The sequence below is a fragment of the Rhinolophus hipposideros genome (assembly GCF_964194185.1).
Source record: "Rhinolophus hipposideros genome assembly, chromosome: 13".
Classification (NCBI taxonomy): Eukaryota; Metazoa; Chordata; class Mammalia; order Chiroptera; family Rhinolophidae; genus Rhinolophus; species Rhinolophus hipposideros.
In genome coordinates, this window is record NC_138059.1 from 62,621,460 (window position 1) to 62,647,791 (window position 26,332).

Genomic DNA, 26,332 nt, shown 5'->3' on the forward strand with positions numbered 1-26,332 from the left:
CTCCATATAATCTATTGAGAGAATATAAATAGACACTGTGCCCCATTTAGAAAAGATTAGACACTGGCCTATGGAAACATTGTGATACAAGGTGGTTAGGGTGCCAGGTCACCACCACCACCAACAACAAAAATCCTATTTGACCCACAGAGTAGCCGAAGAACGACACTATCAAATATAACCTTCACATTCACAATGTTTCTCAAGAGAGAGAATTTGCTCAGCTTTTTTGCTTGGAATGCCAAGAACAAAGTTCCTCTTTTGGACAGAATTTAAGGTTTCCCCCAGGCCTTCTTCCGATCGCCTCATGTTCCCTATTCCTTCTAGTCTGGGACATCTAGACCAGGAATTCCTGCCACCCAGACAACTGGTGCAAGACTTAGAGTTCACGATATAGGGAGAAAGGGATGTTTCTATTTTATAAAACCTTTTGAGTTCAAGTATATCATACATACAGACGAGTATACAAATTTTAAATTGATAGCTCAATGAATGATCGCAAATTGCACACACTCATGGAATGCCATCCAAGTAAGAAACAGAATATCAACAGCAACCCGCAAGCCTTCCTATACCTCCTCACAATCACTATTCCCGTCCTCTTCCTTATTTCTAACACTGTACATTACTTTGGCCTGGTTTTGAACTTGATAGGCTTTTAGATACCATAGATTCCGAGTCATACCCACTTTACAAGGAATTATGCCTGTAGTGGATAGCTTGTCAGATTTCTGAGATGAGGAGAGAAAGGAACACTGCTTTCTCACCTTCAAGTAATCTTATGCCTGAAAGGCTGTTGATTCTTAGCGCTAACTTGTCAGATACATGCCCAGAGACTTACTAGCACTAAGCAAATAGTGCTTATAAATTAAAACTTGCTTTTAATTAATGAGAGTCAGACCATAATTTATGAGCAATTATTTACTCAATAAAGTTAATCACAACCCTGCACATGTGACCGAAGCTGTAATACTAATCGAATCCATCCTGACATTTTCTGTACAACCTGTGGTAAGAATAAAAATAGGTTTGAAATGATTGCATCTGGGAAGCAGTATATAGTACAGTGGTGAAAACAAAACTGGAGTTAGGTTTGGGGCTATGACCCTTATAACTGTGTGTTCTTAGTCTAATTATTTAATTTCTCTAGCTTTCAGTTTTCTCATCTGTCAAATGGGGATTATAATAGTTTCCTACCGTACATGATTAAGAAAAATAAATGAATTAATAAATATAAAATGCTCATTAGAATAAACATTCTATATATTTATAGCATCAATATATATTTGCTCATCATTGTTTAGAACCATCTTAGCATTAGAAAGAAGCATGAAGCCTGACACACATGTACAGGGTCAAATACTCACCACACAGTTAAAATTGGGGATTGCTTCATATTTATAAGAATAGGGATACAGCAACATCTGAGCATATGCATGAAATGATAGGTAAGCCCTAATGTTCTTCTTGTGTTTTCGAAGGAAGTTAGCTACAGCTTTCACTTCCGGCTCAGATTCTGGGAAAGGTCCACAGTACGTATCATCACAAGGGTGCATAGAAGCTCCTTCATCTGCAAGTTATAAAAGAAAATGGGGTGGGGGAGTGGACAGGCAAGAAGCAAAAAAACCCACAAATCTGCATTGTTAGACTGTGATTTTTCTTTTATTTCGATAGACAGATGGTATTATTCAGCAATTCATCTCACTTCTCATTTACAGAGATCAATTACTGAAAAATCCAAGGTGATTGAAGCCTGCATGCATACATAATAGGAGGGTGGCCTAAACAGGAAATAGGTGCTGATTGTTTAACTGAGCCTGCCTAAACCACTCGAAAGAGGCAGGTAGCTCTATCAGTTGGAGAACTAATTCTATATGGTCCTCTAGAGCAGATAAGGTCTCCTACTTATATATACTCCACAATACCTGTATACTCCATATATATACTCCACAACACTCAACACACTTGCAATTAGTGTTAAATATTTACTCCTTTAACATTCGACCAATATTTACACTGTTCTAGGTGCCTGGGATACACTGGGAAACAACACACAAAAAAAATCCCTGCTCTCACAGAACCTTCATCCAACCTGGATTCTTTGTTAGACTCCAGAGCTCTGTGAAGGCAGGGACTGTGTCTTCCTTGCTGGGCTTCTGGCAACTAGAAAAATGGTATGGCAAGTGTTTAACAAATATTTTTGGATAAGTGAATGTTGGATCAAAAGGAAAGGCTTGAGGGAGGCTTAGTTGATTAGAGAGTGAGCTCTTGACAACAAAGTTGCTGATTCGGTTCTCATAAGGGATGGTGGGCTGCGCCCCCTGCAACAAAGATTGAAAACAGCGACTGGACTTGGAGCTGAGCTGCGCCCTCCAGAACTAGAGTGAAGGACAACGACTTGACTTGGAGCTGATAGGCTCCGGAAAAACACAATGTTCCCCAATATTCCCCCCAAAAAAATTGAAAAAAAAAGTCTTAATATCTGTACAGGTGTCTGGTAAGATATAAATATTGACATATCAAGAACATGGAAACAAGACAGAAATAATTCCACAGAACATGGCAAACCAATTTCTATTATATTTTTAGGTTAGCAACATCCAAACTGGTTTTGTAAAACCCAAGAGGCCTCTGCAGTTATCTTGGTGGTCAGATATGGTTCAGTTAAGAAATCCTTAAAACTAAATTTTAATAATTTTTGAATTAAGAAATTACATCATATGAATCTATGAAGGGGAGGAAGGAAAATAAGATTCAGTATAATAATCACAAAGTATTAAGGTTCCAAGAAATTTTGAAAATAATTACATTTTCCCATAGTTATTTGCCATTCTGGGTCATTATGATCCCTCACATACCCCTAGAAAACTATGTCTTTCCATAAACAAGTGGAAAATGTTTGGTGACTCTGTGACACAGTCTAATTCTACAGACATGAAAAGAAACCAAGTCAAATCAGACTAAATCTTGAGGATTCAGGCCTTCAGCATCACATTAGTGGCAAATCTGTGAAGACACACTGCCCCTGGCTAGGCTTGCAGAGCTCATGCTTTATTCAAGGATAACACACCAGTGGACCTCTTAAACCACCTCGTGGCTCTGTAGACCCGCCTGCGAGAATCAGGGCCCTGCCATGCAAAGATGGCTGGAGCTCCGGGAACCTCCACCATTCCTTCCTTTAGGGGTAGGTTTGCTGCAGCTGCCAGGCGCACTGCAGGACACCCAGGCTTATTATCAAGGAGTTCCTCGCACAATGGGCTGGACATCCTTGTCTTGTTCCTGGTCTTAAGAGGAATGCTTTTAGCTTTTCCTCATTGAGTATGATGCTTAGCTATGGCTTTTAATATGGCCTTTATTATGTTGATATATGTTCTTTCTGTTCCCACTTTGCTGAGAATTTTTATCATAAATGGATGTTGGATTTCGTCAAATGCTTTCTCTGCATCAATTGATATGATCATATGATCTTTATCCTTCATTTTTTTAATGTGGTGTATCATGTTGATTGATTTGTGGATATAGAACCAACCATGCATACCAAAAATAAATCCCAATTGTTTGTGGTGTATGATCTTTTTAATGTATTACTGAATTCGGTTTGCTAATATTTTATGGAGGATTTTTGCATCTAAGTTCATCAGGGATATTGGCCTATAACTTTCTTTTTTGTAATGTCTTTGTCTGGTTTTGGAATCAGGGTAATGCTAGACTCATACAATGAGCTTGGTAGTCTCCCCTCCTCTTCATTTTTATGGAATATTTTGAGAAGAATAGATGTTAATTCTTTTTAAAATAATGTTTGGTAAAATTCACCCTTGAAGCCATCTGGTCCAGAACTTTCATTTGTTGGCAGCTTATTGATTATGGATTCAATTTCATTAGTAGTAATTGTTGGGTTCAAACTTTGTTTCTTCTTGATTCAGCCTTGGAAGATTGTATGCTTCTAGAAATTTATCCATTTCTTCTAGATTGTATCACTTCTCAGCCTTTTGGTAAGATCAAGTGTAGAATCTGTTCTTATCAGTTTAATATTTTTTCATTTTGAATGTTTGTTTTTCTTTTTATTTATAGCTTTTCAATTGTACATCAACGGAATCATATCAACAATTTTTTTGCATTGTTGTAGTGTTTTTAAAAATTATGTATATATAATAAAATTATGTATACATAATATATATATAGTAGTTGTTAAATTCACATGATCCAAAATTTAAAAGTTTTAAAAGGATTGCCGTTTTAAGTTTCATAGATTTTTTCAGATTGTTTATGAAGCTTGTTTGTTACTATTTATACTCCCAAAAGTAGTGTATAAAAGTGCCATTTCTCTTCAATCCCTAACAATACTCTACAAGTTTATCACCTTTTGATTTTTGCCAGTTTGATGGCAAGAATTTAATTTTCCTTCCTTTCTGCAAGTGTTTCTGAGCATATATTTGTTTTCTATTAGACTCTTCTATGAATTGCTTACTTGTGATCTAAGCTCATGTTATTCTCTCTTGGGCTGTTTATTTTTTCTTAGCCATGTATAAAATAGCTTTGTGTAGATACTCATCTGTCACCTGCATTGCATGTTATCCTCAAATTTGTAATTTTTCTACTTAATTGTTAATGGGAGTTTATATCATTTTAGACATTTAAAATTATATATAATCACTATGTCTTTTCTTTTTCAATGGCTTTCGGGTTTTCTGTTTTAGTTAAGAAAGTTTTCAGTATTCTTAGAGATTATAGGTAATTTATAGTTTTACTTCTTCTGGATTTTCTTTTTATACATATGTAACATATGATTATACCTTCAGTTTTTAAAATAGGGATAGCCAATTCTGTCAGCATCATTTAGTAAATAGTCTGTCATTTTCCCTCTGAATTGAAACACTACCTTGGTCATATATTAAAAGTCTACTGCATGTGTGGATCTATTTCTAGATTTCCTGTTCTGTTCTGCTGATCCGTTTGTCTATTTCATATTGTTACCCTATCAATCTATAGTAGAATTAAAGTATGCTCTGATATCAGGCTCTGATATTGGCTTTTTAGGGTCTATTTATTTTTTCCTGTAAACTTTATGACCGTTTTACCAATTGCAAGAGCAGAAAACAAAATGAAACCCTATTGAAATTCTAACTGGGATTACATTCAATTTATACTGATTTTGGGAGGATATTATTATATTGAGTCACCCAATATAAAGACATGTTATGCTATTCCATTTGCTCAGATTGTGCTTTATTTTCATTTACATGTTAACATTTTCTTTAATATGTATCTATTATTGTTCTTGTGAGTTGATAACTGTTTTCAAATGGTCATTTCAGAGCACTATATTAGAAGTCACTTCATGATACTATCAGTGTTCTTCCCATCCTCTCTTTTTCTGTCCCCCACCTCCAACTCCATGAAATATAACTGGGAATTAGTTCCCCAGCCTATACCTTTTAAACTTCATTTTGGAGGATTATGTGCTCTCAAAATAAAAATATGACTCATTGAGTAAATCTTATATTCAATATTATATGTTATATATATATACAGTATACACACATAATGTATATTTATGTATATATATGGTGTGTGTGTATACATACACCACACACACACACACACACACACACACTATATAGTGTTCTGATAACTTTTAAAGATATAGGCCTACCATTTATTGGGAATAATGAATAATAGCTCTATTGACATTTCCTTAGAAAATCAGACCCTCTTCTAAATAACTGAACATTCTAAATTGCTAAAGATAAATTACTTGCTTTTTCAACTAACAAAGGGTGGAATTGCTGTTTTTTGTCCTTTATATGGGGAAAAAAACTGAACTTCATGATTTTCTCCTTTAAGATTCAGTAGCCAGGGGGATAAATGTTTGGTACTGAAAATGGGACCAGCTCTATATGTCCCTTTTGGAGAGGAGAACAATCAGGGCTGTAGGTGGAGATGTGAGTGGTGAGTATCTAGCCTTGTGTCCCTGGCCGTATACCTCAGTGAGACACTCCTGTTGACCCAAGCTACTAGCCTTATCCTAGGCATGTTTACTAGAACCAGCCAACACCATTCTTCTCTGGGTAGGTTTGAGGTTCTTATAACATCCCGTACTAGCATAGGTGGTACAGATTCAATATCTGGTGGGAAGAGTGGCAGGGTATAGAATAGAGAATAATTCTAGGGATGACTGGGTATAAATTGGGTAGCATTTATGTTGTACAGTAGTTATTTATTTACATGGACTCTCCTTTCCTTTAGAGGGTGAGCGCCTCAAGGAGACGTCGTGCGTTATTATTCCCAAGTACTTAGCAAAATACCCTTGCTATCCTTTAAGCATTGCTGAATGAATAAGTGGAGATTACCCAGATCAGAGAAGGTCCTTGCACCTAGGACTATTATTACATGGGACTATTTCTTTGATTAGACAACTGAACCCCAGGTCATCTCCATGGAAGCTGGGAATATACAAGGGCAATATAACAACAAAAAAGTCTTCAAAAAGCCTCTTAGACCACGAGAACACTTTTTTTTACCTAAATATTTCTTGAATAATTTCAAATCTGCAATGCTGAGCTTCCCCTAAGTTATAGGTATTTTAACAGATGTTAACAGTTTCAGAAAGGAAATGAGGTACTTAAGAAATTCTTATGTACAAGTAATGAGCCCCTGATTGTTTAGGCACGTGGGTACAAATCCTCCCTTGCCCCCAGAAAATACAGACTGATAACTTCATGGGTAAGCTTTAAACAAGTCATAGGAGAAATAGGGCTATTAAATTTCCTTTTAGACTGCATAAAAACTGGTAAGCTTTCTTCCAAAGAATGAATGGAGAGATATTTGCAACTGGAGAGGACAGTTTACAACAGGAAGGTTTTGATGAAGATGCAGAGAAAGCATATGTATGTGCAGGATGGACAGGGCCAGAAACAGTAGAGCCTGGCCAGCAAAGCAGGGGAAAGTGACTTCGGAAGAGCCCGGAGCCTGGCTTTTCACAGAGCTTGACCTCCTGCTTAAAATATTCTCCTCCCTTGGTTTTTGATACATTATTCTTTTATGTTTTTCTTCTAACCATTCTTTTTTCAGTCCTTTTTATGGGTTTCTCTTCCTCTGTTAGTCCCTTGAAAGGAAGAGTACCCAATTATTCTGCCCTTAGTCCATTCTCAATTATTTCTCTTTTTAATGAGTATGGCTTCTTCAACTACTATTTGTATGTTGATACTTCCATTTATTCACAAGTATTTATTTTGCACATATGCACCACACACTGGCATACATTAATGAGCAGAATAAAGTTTCCTGCCTTGCAGAGCTTACACTCTAGTGGTGGTGCTAAGGGTCAGGGGAGACAATAAACAATAAATGCAGAGAATAAGTGAGTTGCACTGTGTAGTAGGACAGTGTTATGGAAAAGAGAAAAAGGTAGAAGAGTGCAGAAAAGATCCAGGATTCTGGGGAGGTGGGTTGCAATAAGATGGAGATGATGGTTATTCTCAGAAACTGACTTTTGAGCAGACTTGAAGAATACAGGGAGTCAGCCATTGCATCTGAAGAAGAGTGTTTTAGGCAGAGGGAAGAGCTAATGCAAAGGTTCCAAGGCAGGCCTGGAGTGTGTCTGACCAGTGTGGATAGAGCCACATGTTGAGGGGAGGGTAGAAATAGATGAGATCAGACAGTCATTGGGGGCCCACATCATATGAAGTTTTATAGGCTCTTTTATGTCCTTTGGGTGAGTAAAATGGTTAGCCATTGCAGCATGTTTTGCTGAGAACTGACATCATCTGACTTATAGTTCAAAGGTTCTTTATAGCTGAGGACAGTGTGTGTGTGTATGTGTGTGTGTGTGTGTGTGTGTGTGTGTGTGTGTGTGTGTGTTGTAGGGAGGGTGTGTGCAAGGATAGAAGCTGTGAGACTGGTTTGGAGGCTCCTACAACAGTCCAGGTGAGAGCTGATGATGATGGTTTGGACCAAGGTGGTAGTAATAGAAGTGGTCAGAAATGGTGGAATCTAGAGCTATTTTAAAGGTAAAGTCAAATGGGGTTTCCTAATGGATTAGATGTAGGGTATGTGAAAGAGAGAGAGAGAGAGAGAGGAAAGTTAAAGATTTTTCCATGGTTTTAGGCTTGAGCATCTGGAGGGTTGGAGTTGCCATCAACTGAATTGAAAATGGCTGTAGGGAGAACAGGTCTGACAAAGCGAAGATCAAGTGTTGAGTTTTGGATATTTTGAGTTTGAGATGTCTATTAGTTATTTCAGTGGAAATGGCAAGTAGATGTTATATATAGGAGTTGGGGAGAATATTTTGGTCTATTAAATGTAGGAGATATACATTTGGGAGTCATAGACACATCGCCGAGGATGAGATATCTAAAGGAATGAATGTGGATAGAGAAGAAAAAGGTCCAAGATTGCATGACTGAACCTTAGGCATTCCAATGAAAAGAGTTTAGGGGGAAGGAGAGGAGCAAAACAATTAATTAATTAATTAATTAAACAAAATAAAAAGAATAGACTGAAACAAAACAAGCAACCAATGAGTTTGGAAGAGAGTTTAATATTCTGGAGGCCAAGCAAAGTTAAATGTATTGAAAAAGAAAGCATGTCCACTTTGTCAATACTACCGAGAAATCAAGTAAGATGACATCAAGATTTGACCATTGTATTTAGCAATAGGGAGAATGGTTTGATGGACTTGCGAGGGTATAACGCTATGTTGGAATGAGCTTAAGAGGGATTTGAAGGAGAGGAACTGGCACTGCAAAACGGAACAAAGAAATAGGGCAGTAGCTGGTGGAAACAGTTGAGATGAGAAGGATTTCTTTTCAGATGGGGGAATAACATGCTTTGATGCTGATGGGAAAACTCCAGTAGAGAACAAACAAACACCCTAAACCAACCAAGCAGACAACAGAACAAAAGAGATGGGATAATTCCTGGAGTAATATTCTTGAGTAGGCAAATCAATGACTCCTGAATCTCTATCTCAAGTTTCAAATTCATGTATAATGTAGCCTTCTGGATATTTCCATCTGCTTGTCTCAGAAGCTCTGAAAGCTCAAGATATCCCTATATGGAATCATCTTTCTCTTTCCTAGCCATCACTAATCTTTTGCTATGTTTCTTAACCCATGTTTCCCTCATTCATCTAGCAGCCTAAGTCAGAAACTTTGGTGGAACAATTCTAGAGATTTTCTTCTCTTTCACCTCTCCATCCAATTGGAGAGCAAATTCTGTTGATCTGACCTGCTAAATCTCTTTGGGCCTGAACTTCAGGCCCTCATCCTTATTTCTGTACATTATCAGAACAGTCCCTGCCTTTGGTTTGGCTGGCCTACCTTCAGTTCAGCCTTCTCAACAATGTCACTGTAAACTTTTAAAGACAGAAATCGGATCTTATCACTCTGCGGCTTAACCTTCTTCAGTGATTGCCTTCTGGACAAAATTCTGAAATCTTCACTATGCCCGGAAGGCCATAGAGGTAGTGCGATCAAAATGTTTGAATGGGGTAGTCATATGTATTATAGTTTATTGTGTGTGTGTGTGTGTGTGTGTGTGTGTGTTGTGTGTGTTGCATGTATGTTTTCTGTCTTAAGAAACAATTTGTGATTTTTGCCCCATTGCTGTACAGAAAGGACTGTGACTGGTATTTTATACCATTTACTAGGTAATTTCATGTACTTTCCATGGCTCTGAAATAGTTTCAAAGTTCCATAGTTTTCCCCTTCCTTGGAACTCAGAGGGTCATGCTTCTTCCCTCTGACCAGATGCTTATGGGATAAGGTCTTTCATGTTCTTGTTTGGTCAACCTGCTTGAAATTTTAGCTTCTACTACTCTGCCTTAAGCCTTCTGCTTTAACTCCTACTAAACTACTGGTCATTTTCCAGAGTTTCCATACCCTTTTTGCCTTTGTGACTTTGCACATGATGTTACCTCTGCCTGAAACATCTCTTTTCTTCACAATCTGATTTTTCTTGTTCTTCAATGCTCAATTCAGTTATGACTTCCTCTCAGCATCTTCTCCAATGCCCCTAGGCTGGGTTAGGTGCTCTCCTATATGTGTCCAAACACCATGCATTTGTCATGAAGCTTAGTATCCTGTGTTAAAATTGTATGCACACCTATTTCCCTACTCGTTGGGCCTAGCCCAGTGTTTGACAAATATTGGGTACCTAATAAAATGAAAAAGAATTTTATTTTTTGATTAGCATGCACAAGCTAACCTGCATAATATATAATATAATAAGAACGGCCATGCCTCAATTTAATGCTGTTTGCCTGAGAAGTATATTAGACTCTGGAATACGCTAGAGCATTTCATGGTATATTTTATGGACTGGCATTCTGCCAATGTTATTTACCGCAGATTTAAGTATTGATTTAGCAGAATGGGGTTTCACATTCAAAATGCTATCTGCCTGTCTTTTTCTTGGAATTTTTGCCTTACTCATCTCCTATCCCAATCCTGTCTAAAAAAATTAAAAAAAGCAGAATCTGAAAAGCAGAGCCTCTAAAATGAAAAGAAATTAATTCAGGTGGAAGGAAAGCCACTAAAATGATCTAATTTTATTTATAGCCTTTGGGGGGCAAGATCCAGGCTTTACTAAGATGCAAAGGAACAGCTCACAAACATTATTGAATATTAAGTCCCTGCAGGATTTTAAGTAGCTGTGTTGGATACACAATTTGAAGAGCCCTATCCAGATCTAGCCTCAATCACACAGATTCTGGTCTGAAATATCTGCTGTACTACAGAAGATGAAAATAGTGGAGAGGGAAAACACCAGACACAGCATTTCAAGAAAACAAGTAAAAAACACCAGATAAAGGATTCAATATCCAGGAGACAATGACGAAACATACTTGTAGGGGAAAAGGAACAAGAAGCATTAAACCTAAAACTTGAGGTTTTAGGAGCATGAGAATCAAAAGGTGATTCATTTTCCCTTAGTTTATGGGAGCCAGTATATTGTTTCTGAGGCGGAGACAAAATTCTTTCCCATCTTTGCATGCAGAACAACTGCAGAATATATAACAGATCTCTGCAGTGCAGAGGGGAGTGATTTTAGTCTTGTCAAATAAGACAGCATACATCTCTGTTCTGAACGTCTCAGCAATTTAACTTCCATACCACACTTCACCTCTTTAGTTTTTGAGTACTGAGATGCGAAACTCTACAAGGACCACATAAATCTAGAAAGGAGACAAGACGTGCACCTATAAGGAAATTAGAGGACAAGGCAATGTAGGTATAATACATTTGTAAAGCGTGCAGTGCAGACTAAGTGCATGGAGCACAAAGGATGGAGAGAAAGCAGGAAGGATTGGAAGCCCTGGGGAGGATGTAATGGCAAAGAGTCTCGCTGGGATTCAAGATGGAAGGGACTCGAAAAAATATGACTTCACCAAAAAAAAAAAAATAAATAAATAAAGGTTTTGCTGCTTTCTATGAACCTTAGTCCTTCTGGATGGCAAAATGAGGTTGGAGGTACACTTTAGAGAAGAAATGGAGAAAGGGGGGGTACTAGAAGCAGCAATGGACTGAAAAATCCCACAACTGGGTTGTAGTCAGAAGTAGTGTACTATGAATGAGTTCAGTGACAGGCATGTCACTACTCTGGCTACATTTGTTGTGGGTGGCTTAGGGACCCAAATTGGTGGTTCTCGTGGTGTTGTGACAATGTGTTGCTATCAGTTGGGGGAGGGGTGGGGTTGTCTTGCAGTAGCTAGTCACATGCTATAAAGTTATTTAACTAAAAATATTGGTTTAGTTATCCTGATAAATAACTCTTAATTTACTCGAATACACCCTTTTAACAGGAGGAGAGTAGGGAGAGAAAAAAAATGATTAGGGTGGGTGTGCCTAGAATAAAAACCACAGGTGTTTATTCTCTTCATCAGTTGGGTGTGTGGTAGTGGGGGAAAAAGCCGAGAACTGTTGGATAGAAAATGATTGTTAAGAGCAGCATTGATAGTTCATGGTTTCAGTCCAGATGAAAAAAAGTTCCAATGTAATTACATACTTATTTTTCCTTCACATCCTTAGATTCTGTTCTAAATGTGAAATTGACATTTAGTGATAGAAGTTGTGTGACTTAATTGATTTCTGTTTTTGTATTTAGAGGCAGTCTCCAAGAATGGATTGCAATCTAAAACTTAGTTGGCAAGCAAGTTGCTTAATTTTCAGAACATGCTTTTTCTTAGGTAAAAATTTCCCTCCCTGCCTAAGGTCCTCCAACCCCTCCCAAATCTGCTTCTGCTCTTGTATTACAAATCTTGGTGTATGGCACCTGATTGCCCAAATTGGAAATCATTTACTCCATCCAACAATATGCAAAGAGCTGCTGGTGCCATTGTGTTAACTTCTCTCCAATACACCTAACCCAACTACTACTGTTTTAGTCAAAACTTCCCTGGACTATCGTATGGGTTCCCTGACTCTAGGCTCATCTTCTAGAGTCTGTATCAGAAGTCCTGAATTAATTTTACTGAAATGCAAATTTTACTTTGTAATTCTTTTGCTTAAAGCTTTCCAATGGTTCATCACAGCCTTCAGGAGAAACGGGCTGGATTGGGGCCTTTTCTCTATACCCCTTGTGGTTGGTTGAATAATGGCCCCCAAATATTGCCAGGTCCTAATCTATGGAATCTGTGACTGTTACCTTATATAGAAAAGGGCCTTTGCAGATGTGATAAAGTTCTTGAAATGGGGAGATCATTCTGGATTACCTGGGTAGGCCCTGAATGTAATCACATATATCCTATAAGAGGGAAATTTGATGATAGACAGAAGAGAAAGCTATGTGATGGAAGCAGAGGGAAACGGAGTCAGAGAGGATGCTATGTCACTGGTCGTGAAGGTGGAGAAAGAGGTCACAGGATAAGGAACACAGGTGGCCACTAGAAGCTGGAAAAAAAAGAAGGAAACGGATTCTCCTCCTAGAACTTTCTGAGGGAGTATGGTTTACCGTACCTTTAGCCTGGTGAAATCCATTTTGGACTTCTGGCTTTCAGAAATGCAAGAAAATAAATATGTGTTGTTTGAAGCCACCAACTTGGTGGCCATTTGTCAGAATGGCAAAAGGACACTAATACACTCTTATAAGCACCCTTTAATTATCCTTACACAGCATTTATCAGTTTAGCGTAATTGTATTTTTACTAAACTGTCAATCTTCTTGAGACTAGGAATTATATCTTTTTCTTGTTTGTATCTGCTCTGCCTAGCAGACTGCCCTTAAAAATATTTATTAAAGAAATTAATGAATTTATCAATATGATTCAGACTAGAGGATACCCCCAGGAAATTCTTTTTTCTCTTATTAACATTCTTTGGTTTTTGGATCAAAGCCCTTAAACTGGATATACAGGGGATTTTTTATTTTTTTTGTCTAACGATCTTAGGGTCTTCTTTAACTCCCACAGTGTCCCCATCTGTCCCTCTCTTTTCTAGTTAGTCTCCGAGTTCCCTCCCACCTTTTCCAGCGTCTTCTCCTTTCTGCCCCTACCTAATTTTGGCACTCATAATATCTCACCTCGACAACCCCAGGGCCTCTCAACTGGTCTCCCTGCCACCACATGCTTTAATCCATCCCTCCTACTGCTATCATCACTGAGTTTTTCTAAAACCCAAGTAGATCACGTTATTCTGCCAACTCCTGGGAAACCCTCATTGGCTCGTCATGGCTAACAACATTAGCCCCGCCCCATCCTTCCACCTGGAGCCCAAACCCCTACTGATTGATGGTTTTCAGGCTTATGCTCGTCTGTCACCTCATAAGCAGCCTCAGCCCCAGCACCACCCTTCCCAGAGCCGGTTTCTGCTCCATTACTCCCTCCCACATTTCTTTGCTTTTGTTCCTCCTGTTCCTTCAGCCTCAACTGTGCAGCTCCTCTCTTGAAACCTATTGAAATCCTTCCAGGCCTGGAAGGCTCCGTTCCAAAGCCGCCTGTCTGCAGCTTTCCCTCTCTCACCCCAGTCAGAATTTCTCTTTCCTCTCTCCTCTGTGCGAGACATTCATACCTCTAGGTACCAGCTCTCACTCAGTCTCAACTCACGGCTAGTCGTTAACATGCCACGCTCCCTCACTGGGCTGCTACTTCCCAAGAACCAGACTTGAATAGCCTTCCTATTTGCCAGCCATGGTGCTTTGCTCATAGCAGGGGCTCAATAAATGTTTACTGAGTGAATCTGCCACATAGTAAGGTTCCTCTTAGTCTATCACGTCAAAATTCCATTTGTGTTTCATATTTTAAAGCAGTTTCATCATAACTTAAAGTTACAATAAAAGACAAGAGATTGCACAAGAAGAGCTGGAACAATGTTTTCTAGGTCTCCCGCATACCTTAAAATACATGCAAATAAAATCATACCTGAGAATAAGAATATACTTGAGAATGAGAATAAGTAAAAAGAAAAGGGAATCAATAGTTTTGAATCATATTTGTCTTTGATTGTTGCCAATATACCTTCCCAATGTAACAGTGATGAATGAGATGAATTAGTGCTATTTTTGTTGTGGAACTTGCTGGAATCTCTCTCTCAGGATGACACAGGCTAGAATGACATGCCAGAATCTCATTTTAAATAGATGTCAGTGTAAGAAAATAGTTATTGTAGTCTAATGAAATATGTCACACAAATTAAAATATTTTTGCTGATGTACACTTTTTATTTCTCCACATAATAAAACAATACATTTTTGTAAAATGTTTGAATCAGTGTAAAACAATCTTTTCTTTTGTTCTCTTTCACAGCCAACACCCTTAGGTTCCCCTAAGGTCAAGAGAGATGACAGGGAGGCCAGAGACACGAAGGGCAGTGCATTTGGTGTTTAATAACAGATTAAATAATATGTAATTAGGTGGGAACTCTAACTTTGCATTTCCCACACCCGGTGGGGGGTGGTGAGTGGGGGCAATGAGCAAGGTGGTGAAAGGAGTATAATATGATTTCTTTAGAAGCCCATGGGCTGCCTCTTTTTGGTCCCACTTCCCCATGTTTTTACTAATAATAACTAAGCTAAATAACAGAAATTAATACAAAAGGAAAAATGCTCTGAATGGTGGTAGTACAATTTGGAGCTTGATTTCAGTTAAAATTTTCTTTTTAGTTTTTTTCAGAAAAGTATGTTGACTTATTTTTGCTATTTTTAATTGTTTTGAGTGGCCAATGAATGTCCATGATTATGCCACGTAGCTTGCTCCCTCCTTCATCTGTCTTAGCCATCCATTTCTTTTCCCTAGAGGCAATTACTTTTACTTCTTTCTTGTATTATTCCAGGGTTAGCCTATGCATTTATAAGCAAAATGTCACATTTATTATACCCATTTGTGGAAAAAATGTTTTTTTAACACATATAGTGGTGTTCTTTATATACGTATTTTAATTTTAAAACTTGCTTTGTTCAACTAGTGTGCGTATGCAATCCTGAAGATTTTTCATATCAGTACATAAAATAGCTGTCTAATTCTGGCTATTTCTGTCTATTTCACTGTATAATTGTAGTCTAACTTACATAACTAGTCCTTTGTTGATGGACATTTGGAATGCTTCTAATCTCTTGTTGTGATAAAGAATGCTGCAATAAGTGTCCTTGTACATATGTTATTTTCCACATATGGGATGATAGCAATAGGATAAATTTCTAAAAGTAGAATTACTCAATCAAAAGGATATGTATTTCTTTTATTTTTTAGACATTGCCAAATACCTTTCCACAGAAGTTGTACCCATTCACACTCAGGAATGTATAATATTGCCCATTTCCCCATATCCTTCAAATTTTATTCTCTTTCTGTCTTTTAACACAGAACTGTTGCATAATGAAGTTACAAGAATATCAATAGGTCTAAATTAGATGATCAGAAAATGGTTTTGTTTCAAGTGTCATTTGAACATAGATAGGTAGAGAAAAATGTACTTGAAGAAGATTAGAAACTGATTCCTTGGTCTAAAGAAACATTCCAAAGTAGCCTCCATACAGAGTACCTGCATATATTAGGCGCTCAGTAAATGTTTGTTGAATGACTCCTGTGACTCTGTTGAGTTTTGCTAAATTTTCAGTGCTACAATAGGATGGCCTAACTTAAAGTCTCATAGTATCAACAAGATCATATATTTAAATGGTATTTGTCTCAGTTTCATATCACTCTATGCATATTTTTAAAAATTCATGTTTATTGATTGGTCATTTGGCTAATCACTTGTAGATTATATGGGAAATATAAATACAGAATGCATACTATTAAAAACAAATTTGTTCCTCAAAGTGGGATTCTAAAATTAAGTTTATAAAACATTTAAAAGAAGAAAACCCAACACTCGTCCTCCACTTCCAGTATTTTGGTATATTTTCCCCCAGTCTTGTTTTTTTCTTTCTGTGTTAGTATATGAATATGTATATATCATACACATTTATTTGTCATATGCACATATAGAATCATCATATATTTTATAGAACTATGTTCAATTGAAAAAAGTTATAGCCAGAATTAGACTCAATATTATATACTTTTTATTTTTAAATGAACTTCTTATCCGTTTTTATGGCTTTCTAAAATTTCATCAAATGAGTATAAAATTGCTTAACCATTGCCCTGTTCAATATTTGGGTTGTTTTTAACCTTTTATTATTATAAATTACACTATGGTCAGCAACTTTTTCCTTATAATTTATTTTCAAAATGGAATGCTTAGACCAAAGCATGTGCATAGGCTTAAGGTCCTGCTTTGACTGTGTTCTTTTCACTGTTCATATGGACTGATCTGAGCTGCCTGCAAAGCATCAACTACCCCCTAGGTGTTAAGGACCTACAAACCTATATGATAAGACGAGACCATGTTGACTACTTCAAATCTATATCCAGTTACGGATTGCACATCTTCCCCTCGATTCCCACAAGCGCTTCAAATCCGCTGCTCAAAGTGGATTCATCTTTGCCACCCTATCCTCACCTCTTCCTAGATTCCATATCTTGGTAGACCATGCTCTGTTGCAACTCTAGCCAGAAATGGTCATCTTACACTCCTCATTTTTCCCTCTAAACTTTGTCATCTACATCTCATTGGGGTCTAAGGGAATGCTGCTGGTTTTGCATTTCTCGTGCGTGTGCCCTCTCCATCCTACCACTTCCTCCTGGATTATGATCCTGCTGTAGTTGACTAACCTGTCCTTTGGCTGACACTCCTGCTCAAGTGACACTCAGAGATCAGTCATTTTCTTCACAGCTTTAAAAGCTCCCAATTATCCCTTCTTTTAAAGGCTTTAAATTATTTAGCATTTGTTAAACTTTTCCACCAAAATACCCCTAACAGGCAAAGTCAACATACCGTGTTTCCCCGAAAATAAGACCTAGCCGACAATCAGCTCTAATGCATCTTTTGGAGCAAAAATTAATATAAGACTCAGTCTTATTTTACTGTAAGACCGGGTATACTATACTATACTATACTATACTATACTATACTATACTATACTACACTATAGACCGGGTCTTATATTAATTTTTGCTCCAAAAGATGCATTAGAGCTGATTGTCCAGCTAGGTCTTATTTTCAGGGAAACACTGTAGATTGTAAGTCCATAATTTTGTTTCACCTTAAAAATTCATGAGGATTGTCTGGTCCATTCAATTATGTATTTGTGTTTGTTCAAACGTAAAGTAATTCTGTTTCTGAAATCTTCAAATGAAATTGATGTTCCCTAAAGGTATGTTACAACTTTTTGTGACTCTCTTTTTGTATATGGATGTAATTCCATATACATATAACCTCAGTTTGACAGGCACAGCTTCTAGAATAAAATCAGAGCTTAGCACAGCTCTGAATCTCAGTATGCCTATCATGAACACTGGGACCTTTTCCTGCCACTTCTCTCACCAGTTGACTCAGCCATGCAGGGCCACCTGCCATCCACCCTCACAACACCCGTTCTGTTTCATGCTGCATATTTTCCTCAAGGACCTACCTGTTTCCTTTATCTGGATGCCCTCCTGACTCTGAATTCTTTGCTTTACTTACCTCCTGCCCCACAGTTTGGTCTACCTGATGACAAATATATTTTTTAATATTTAAATCTATTATCTCTTCTATGAACACTTTTTTGACTTTATCAAGTAGAACTGAACTGGTCCCTTCTTTTTCTTTATCTCCACTGTACCATACGCATATCTATATATGTGTACACAGATATGCCATACATATTTCTACATAGTGTCTATAACATTTTATTTTGTGTTTTTCTTTCCTTTCCTCTTCACTTTTTTTCTCCTTCCCTCTTTCTCCTTTTTCTTTTTTCTCTTCACCTAATCCAACCTCAATGATTTTAAACCCGATCAGGACAGGGAATCTGTTAGATTTGTCTTTGCTTCCCAATTGCCTAACACAGTATGGCAAATAGAATGCATGCAGTACAGTATTTTTTGATGAGTGGAGGAATGAATGATGTTTTGATGGGTTGGTCAAATTGCTTTTCTAATGCCCCCAGAGATACATGCTCTCCCAACTTACCATTGCTTCCAGCTTAATTTCACATTAAACATCTTGGGGAATAATTTAATAGATGAAATATTATTTTGTTTTATTTTAATATAATTTTTGATTACTAGGAGGTTGCCAATTTTATCATGTTGGTTTATTTTCATGAGTTATGACTGTTTTTATTTTAACCTCTAGAGTTTGGGAGTTTTTCTTCACATTTTATATGGACTCAAAAATAATTTTTATTGTGTAATATTTGATTCTGAAGTGTTTATGTAAAAACGATAGTAAAACTTCCTTTGCTATATTTACTGCAAATATTTTTTTCTTGTAAGGCTGTTTATCTTTGTTTCGGTTCCTTTCAAAAACACTTAGTTCTTTACATAATGAAGATATATTTACATTTGGAATTCATTGTGGTATATGCCATATTTGTCTAACGATGTGGACAATAATGTTCTTAGGTTAGACTTTTTTTTTTTAAGGAGGGCGCAGCTCACAGTGGCCCATGTTGGGATCAAACTGGCAACCTTGCTGTTATTAGCACCATGCTCTAACAAACTGAGCTAACTGTCCATCCACATTAGACTTTTTATTATATTTTGAAAGCAATGTTTTCACATGAGAAAGTATAATTTTTTTCAAGGTTTTGGATTAGATATTTTTATTATTTTGGAGGAGTCTTTTTCTTAATTTTTAAAAATATTTCAGTTTTAGCTGAAATACAGTATTAGTTTCAAGTGCACAATAACAGTGATTAAAAATTAACGTAACTTACAAAGTAAGTTACTATTTGCAGTACCCATCTGACACCATAGATAGTTATTACAATATTATTGACAATATAATTTTAAACTGAATATCTGCCCTCAGCAATGCATCTGGTACAGAGTAGAGAGACTAATTATCTTTAAAAGTTAGTTAGATCATATCACTCTTCAGTTCAAAGCTCTCCAGTGGTTTCCCATCCCATTCAGAGAAAAATCCAAAGTCCTTCTTAAGATGCCGGACTTTTATCATTTTGCCTCTGGTTCTTCTCTGACTCCATCTCCTACCCCTCTCTCATTCCTCGCTCAGCTCCACCCACACAGCCCTCCTTGCTCTTCCTTAAACACACCAAAGATGCTCTCAATTCAGAGCCTTTACACTATTGTTCTCTCTACCTGTTCTTCCCCCAGACCTACTTCACTCTCAAGTTTCATCTTACGGAGAGGTCTTCTCTATGCACCTAAAACAACTAACCCACCCTTACCCCTGGCCTGCTCTATTCTTTCCTAGTATTCTGTTTTTCCTCATAGAATGTATGACAACCTGACTTTGTTTTGTTTATTGCTGTTTTCCCACTAACCACCTCAGTAGCTAGTAGTTGAATAAATGAAGGAATGAATTTAGTCATGCATCTGATAACTCTCTGAGGTGATAACTATATAAAATGTATTTGGTATTTTTTTCTTACGTTGTAAAAAATTTTTTCCCTGATAACAACACTACCATCACTGATGTCATTTATTACTATGGTTTGAATGTTTGTCCCCCTATAAATTCATATGTTGAAATCCTCATGTCCAACATGAAGGTATTATTAGGTTGGTGCAAAAGTGATTGCGGTTTTTGCAATTATTTTCAACCTTTTAAACCACAATTACTTTTGCACCAATCTAATAGAAGGTGGAGTTTGTGGGCCGTGATTAGGTCATGAGTCAGGGGTCCTTGTGAATGGGACTAGTAACCCTTATAAAAGAGATTCCAGAGAGCTCCCCAGCACCTCCCACCATGGAGAACACCGTGAAAAGGTGTTACGTATGAACCAGCAAACCCTCACTAAACACTTAATCTGCTGGCTGGCTCCGTGATCTTGGACTTTCCAACCCTTAGAACTGTGAGAAATGAATGTTTATTGTTTCTAAGCCACCCATTCTCTGATATTTTCTTATAGCAGCCCAAACAAAGACAATTATTTTGGGGGACACCTAATAACTTCTGGACCCCTAGGGTTCTGCAATTCACTAGGGTTTGGTGTGCTTTGGGAAGGGCCGTTCTAGAAGACAGTGTAAAGGCAAGGTGATTCCCATGTGTCTCTTGTCATCATTCAGCATATCACACCTTTTCAAACGATTATAAAAAGCGGTAGATAAAAAGAATATCATCGTTTTCCTATTTCTGCATGTAAGAATAGCATTCAAAAGAGATTGTTTTAATAACCTCAAAAGGAGTTTGGATTAAAAATAAGCATATAGGTTGCAAGGGAATTGGGAATCTGAACATAAGGAAAATAATTTAACATTAGTGGCCCAGAAGGAACATAGTGCTATAATGCTCATAAGATTTTAAAAACAACAACAAGGACTAAAAAATTCAAAGCAGTTAGATATGCATAAAATTTATGAAAATAAAAAATAACAAGACTTGTTAAATGCAAATGATACAGCTGGAGGAAAATTATCCCTGAGATGTTGTTTGTTTTTGGTAAACTCAGAAATGCAATAATGCTGAAAAGCAACCAGCATAGTGGAAAAAGAATTGATAGATAAAAGCTTTAAAAACGTTATTCGTATGCCCACAGCAAAACCAGAGGCCTTCTCAAGATTGGGCAGCATGGGAGGGTTACCTGCTAAAAAAGGCACAATAAAATTTACTGGACTTAAAAATCAGAACCAAATGAAATATCAGTAGCTCAGTGTCCCAAGAGCTGAGGGAGTGATTCTGTGCTCTCCATCATGCCTCATTTCAAAAATATGCTTACATGCTTACTTACTTACTTCAGTGATTTTCAAAAATGAGTTATTTGTAAAAGGTTTTAAAACTGGCACATCCTTTTCAAAAATGTTAACAAGGATATTTGTTCATGATTTTGGAATGGATGTTATAAATAAAGATTTTGCCTATCACACGCACATTCTTACATAGTTACCTACAAGAATGATCAGAGAAATAAAACAATATATCATTTTGAGTACACACACACACACACACACACAAAATCTGTACCAAACATTATTTAATCTGTAGTTACCAAAAGCTCATTTTAAAGGATGTGTATTTAAAGCTCATTTTAAAGGATGTGTATTTAAAGGATGTGTATTTGGATGTGTCTTGTATAAACAACATAAAACAGGGAGATGAAATGAGTGTTGTATGTAATCCATATCTGAATTAGGAAAAATAGGATTTAAGAGTGACTTCACAAAAGATAAAATAGCTCTTTTTAGTGGTATATTAGCTGGAAGCCACATGTTTCTCTAACAAGGAAGAAAAGGAAAGCTTTTTGTATTTTCTTTAAGTCTTAAAAACAGGAGGATATTCAGTTCATCCTTAAGAACTTCTATCCTGAAATTTAGAACAAAATTTGCAAAAAGCATGTTTAAGCTTGATGAATTAGAGGAGCTCTGAATGGAATGGGCAATATTTTCTCTAGCTGAGTAATACTAAGGAGATAGATAATAGCCTACTAATATTTCTAATAGGTACATTACTTTAAAAAGCCAAAACAGGATGGATGGCAATTGAATACAAAAAGGTGGGATAGTAGCAATAATGAAAACAATGAAAAAGAGAAAGAAGAATTGAACAGAATGTCAGAAAGAGCTTATGAAAGTGTAACATTCCCGGCTGCGGTAATAAATGTAGACTGGGAAATGAAATGTTTCCGAGAGACTCTGTATTGGTCAGTGTTTCCTGAAAGGATACAGAATCTACTGTGGCTACTTTAAGCAGAGTTGTTTTTCTTTTGTTTGGTTTTTAATTTTATTTAGAGCCACTGGGAAAGAAACTGTAGTTTGAGCCCTCAAGAGGTCTGGTGCTGGTTCCCAGGGCAGCTACTGCCTTTTCTAAGATGAGAAAGCTGCTCAGGTAAACCACACACCTCTGCAATGGTGCTGGACAGCAGGGAAAACAGAAGCCACAGAAAAATGACCTCCATCTTCCACATTTGAAGTCTCACGTGAGGGCACCAAAATGGTAGCGCCGAGGTCACACCCAGATCCCGAGCTGTAAGGGGTTCTAGGAAACGTAGTCTTAATCTTATTTGGTCTCAGCAGTACAGGAAGGCACTAGAAAGAGTTTGGAATGGATGGAGAGTGCCTATCCATGACATGCACTACAGCCTTCATTACAAGAGAAACTTAAAAAGAAAATGCCTAAAATAACAAGAAAACCAGAAAAATCAGGAAGAACCAATTCTTCCTAAGTTTCACCCTTCATCGTCAGCTCTCCCCAAGTATATCAACAGGACTGTTTATACAAGGATTTAAAAGACAACATTTGGAATAAGAGTAAGACACACTTTAAAGCTACATACTTTTATTTGGAGATCTTTCATTTGAAACTGTGATAGAATTGCCCTTGCGGGGTTATGATTTGTAGGACACAGCAAATAAGAAAGTTGCCTGGCATTAGTAGGTTCTGTATGGTCAGGTACAGGTAGGGTTGTTTGAGACAATTATGGTGGTGGTAGAAGTTCTTAAAACCATCACCAAGAAGTCAGGCCAACACTAATTCTAATTGTGTTCATTTCTAAAATGATAGCTGGCTTTTCAGGCAATATGGCAGAAATATGGCAGATACTATGATAAAACCTCCTGCTATAAACATGTCTAAATGTTCCATAGTCAATGTAAACATTGTAAACACAGCAGAGTTCTCAAAAATATTCCTGAGGGAACAAAGAGGAAGAGGGAGCTGGAATGAGAATAGCTGAAACAGAAGCTGCAGCCATTCTTGGGTGTTAACCGAAAGAAGCCTTGGAGGCTTGTTTCAATGGCTGTCTATGGTGGTGGCAGGGGACCAGGATTTGGATCCTCAATATGCAGGAAGGGGGAACAAGACCTGGGCATATACCTGGGACCCTCAAAGAGTGAAACTTTCAATGAAAGTATGAGCTACAAAAAAATCTGCCTCTGTGGGAAGATGTCAAGCTCTGGCTGGGAGGGAAAAGGCCTCCCTAGAGAATTCATCATCATTTGCGTGACACTGTAGGCAAATTCAAACCACCTGCAGGTATGAGGTGGCTCCAGATCAGAAATAGCCCCTGGGGAATCTGCCTCTCCTTCCCTCTAACCATACATTTCCAACCTCTCTCTTTCTCTTGTCTGTGTTTCTTAATTTTGGTTGAACGGCCCCAGTCCTATTATTCTTTTGATACCTAAACTACTCCTTTGCAGCCACGTATTAGTCTTTAACAATGTGAGTGACCATTCACAGCAAGTTGATCCCGAAGGGGTCAGACTAATGGTTAAAAACAAGGGCACTAGAGTCCGTCAGACTTGGCTTCCCATTTCTGGCTCAAACTATTTGTAATCTGGAGCACGTTTCCTAATTTCTCTGAATCTTACTTTCTTAATCAGTTAAAGAGGGATAATAATAGCATCTACCAATGAGAAATTCATCTCGAGCACACGCGTGGCACATAATGATGAACTCTTAGTCAATGGTAACCGTGTATCAACACCACCAGTGAACAAACCCCATATAAGCTAAATTTCTAAATCTCTAGGACACTATGCCCTTTACTCCCTTTATAAAAAGCACAACTAAGCAGCTATACACAATGTCAGAGAGGTATTAGATTTGGGGAAAAGGGTTATCACTTTGTGAGGGGTGGAAATGTCTAACTAGTACATTGTTTTGTATACCTGAAACTAATAAAAAAAACTAAGAATAATTAACTAATTGATACTCTAATTTTTAAATTTTTCTGTCAACTTCTACAGAAGATTTTAGGTGATTAATATTTTTTTTATATGAAACTGGTTGTAAAGCCAATAGGGTAAGCCAACAGATTTTCCCTTCAGATTTCTCTAGAATCCCAAATAATTTCTTGGGCATTAGATATGGATTCATTTACTCTTTCAGAAGTTTCTGATGCAATTTATAGCAGCTTGTATTATAGAAGGTGCTTAATACAGTTATTTTGATTAACAATTGGATTAGTATATAATGTGTTAGAATCAGCCCTAACAGAGGTAGCTGGGACTCTTAGAGTCTAATTTGACCACCTAGTTGAGGTTTAATTCTATTTGCAAGTCATTTTCAGCCCCAAATTAGCCAACTCTTGTCTGTAAATCTCCAGTGGTGTAACATTCACCGTCTCATAAGGCAATGCCTTCCTGTTGTGAGTTCCATGCCTCTGGAAATTTGATGTGCATTTGTTTTCTCCCCGAGCTTTCCTGGAGGCCAGAATGAGCACTTCCTCATATTCTCAAATAGCAGATCCAATTGTACAAAGCCTTAGTCAGTGTAGTAGATTGTGCTGAGTATTCCCAATCATGGTTATTAAGCAATACTGAAGAGAATCTACATACTTCACAGGAAAGTTTGATTGAAATCCTCATTAGACATTTTTGAGATGCCAAGTCCCTTTCTCAAGAGTCTGGCAATCTCTCGTTTTTTTCCTCTCTCTCCTTGTCCCAAACATAGGCTCTGAAATTCCCTATAGTTTTATAGAAATTCAGCTCAAGTTCTCACCTAGAATAGCTTTCTCAAAACCAAGCCCCTTCCGTGGGAGGAACTCATTCTCTTAGAAAGCTGGCCAGTCACCACCTATTCTTTCACAGGTGGCTGAAAACATCAGCATGCAGTAGTTTCATCTCAGGTGATTTATCAAAATATTTGTCCAACCAAAACAGCCTTCCTCCCCTACATTTTTTGATAGAATGAGGGGGTTTTGACAGGAGAACAGCATGGGTGGAGAGGAACTTACGTAATTGGGCCGCAAAAAAATATGGTTTTCTCCATATTATACCTAATTTACAATATGAGGTGATTGAGTATTCTAAAAAAAGTAGTTATATTTCATTAAGTACCTAACTAGCTCCTAAATGGCAATTAAACTTTTTAATAACAGCTTTATTGAGCTATAATCCACATAGCATAAAATTCACTCTTTTGAAGTACACAGTTCAATGAATTTTAGCATAGTCACAAACATCACCACTATCTAATTCCAAAATATTTTTATCATCCTCAGTAGAAACCCCTTACTCATTAGCAGTCTCTCCCCAATTCCCCCTCTCCATTGACCATGGTAACCACTAATCTACTCTCTGTCTCTATGCATTTGCCTATTTTGGATATTCAGTATAAATTACACAATATTTGTTATTTTGTGACTGGCTTATTTCACTTAGCATAACGTTTTCAAGGTTCATCCATATCGTAGCATATATCAGCACTTATTCTTTTTTTATGGCTAAATAATAGCTCAATGTATAGGTATATCGTATTTTGTTTATTCATCGGTTGATAGACATTTGGGTTGATTCTACTTTTTGGCCGTTATGAATAATGCTGCTATAAACATTCATGTACAAGTCACCATATATACAAATGTTTTCATTTCTCTTGGGTATATGCCTAGGAATGGAATTGCTAGGTCATTTGATAACTCAATGTTTAACTTTTTGAGAAACTATTAATATTAAATAGTTTTCCAAAGTGGCTGCATCATTTTACACTCCCACCGGTAAGTGGGAGTGTTTCAGTTTTCCCACACCCTCACCAACACTTGTTATCATCTTTCTTTTTTATTATAGCTATCTTAGTAAGTGTGAGGTGGTACCTTGGTGTGCCTTGTCTTGATGGCTAATGATGTTGAACATCTTTTTATGTGCTTATTCCCATTTGTGTGTCTTCTTTGGAGAAATGTCTGTTTAAGTCACGTGTGCATTTAAAATTGGGTTATTTGTCTTTTTATTGTTGAGTTATAAGAGTTCTTTTAATATTCTGATTACAAGTCCTTATCAGATATATGATTTCATGTTCTCCCATTCTGTAGGCTGTCCTGATAGTAATTTATGTTTAGGGAACACATGATTCAGGGATTAAAGCTTAAGTATAGATGTTATCCAAACCCTTCACTTTTCTCCTGAACT

At 37.2% G+C, this 26,332-nt stretch overlaps 1 protein-coding gene across 1 annotated transcript in view; it reads right to left on the minus strand.

Moving 5' to 3' along the window:
• CPA6 (carboxypeptidase A6) overlaps positions 1-26,332 on the minus strand; it is a 243,770-nt gene that overhangs the window by 12,071 nt on the left and 205,367 nt on the right. The window contains exon 9 of the mRNA XM_081070231.1: positions 1,368-1,570. Within this exon, the coding sequence (XP_080926357.1) occupies positions 1,368-1,570 (203 nt within the window). The remainder of the gene's footprint in view (positions 1-1,367; positions 1,571-26,332) is intronic.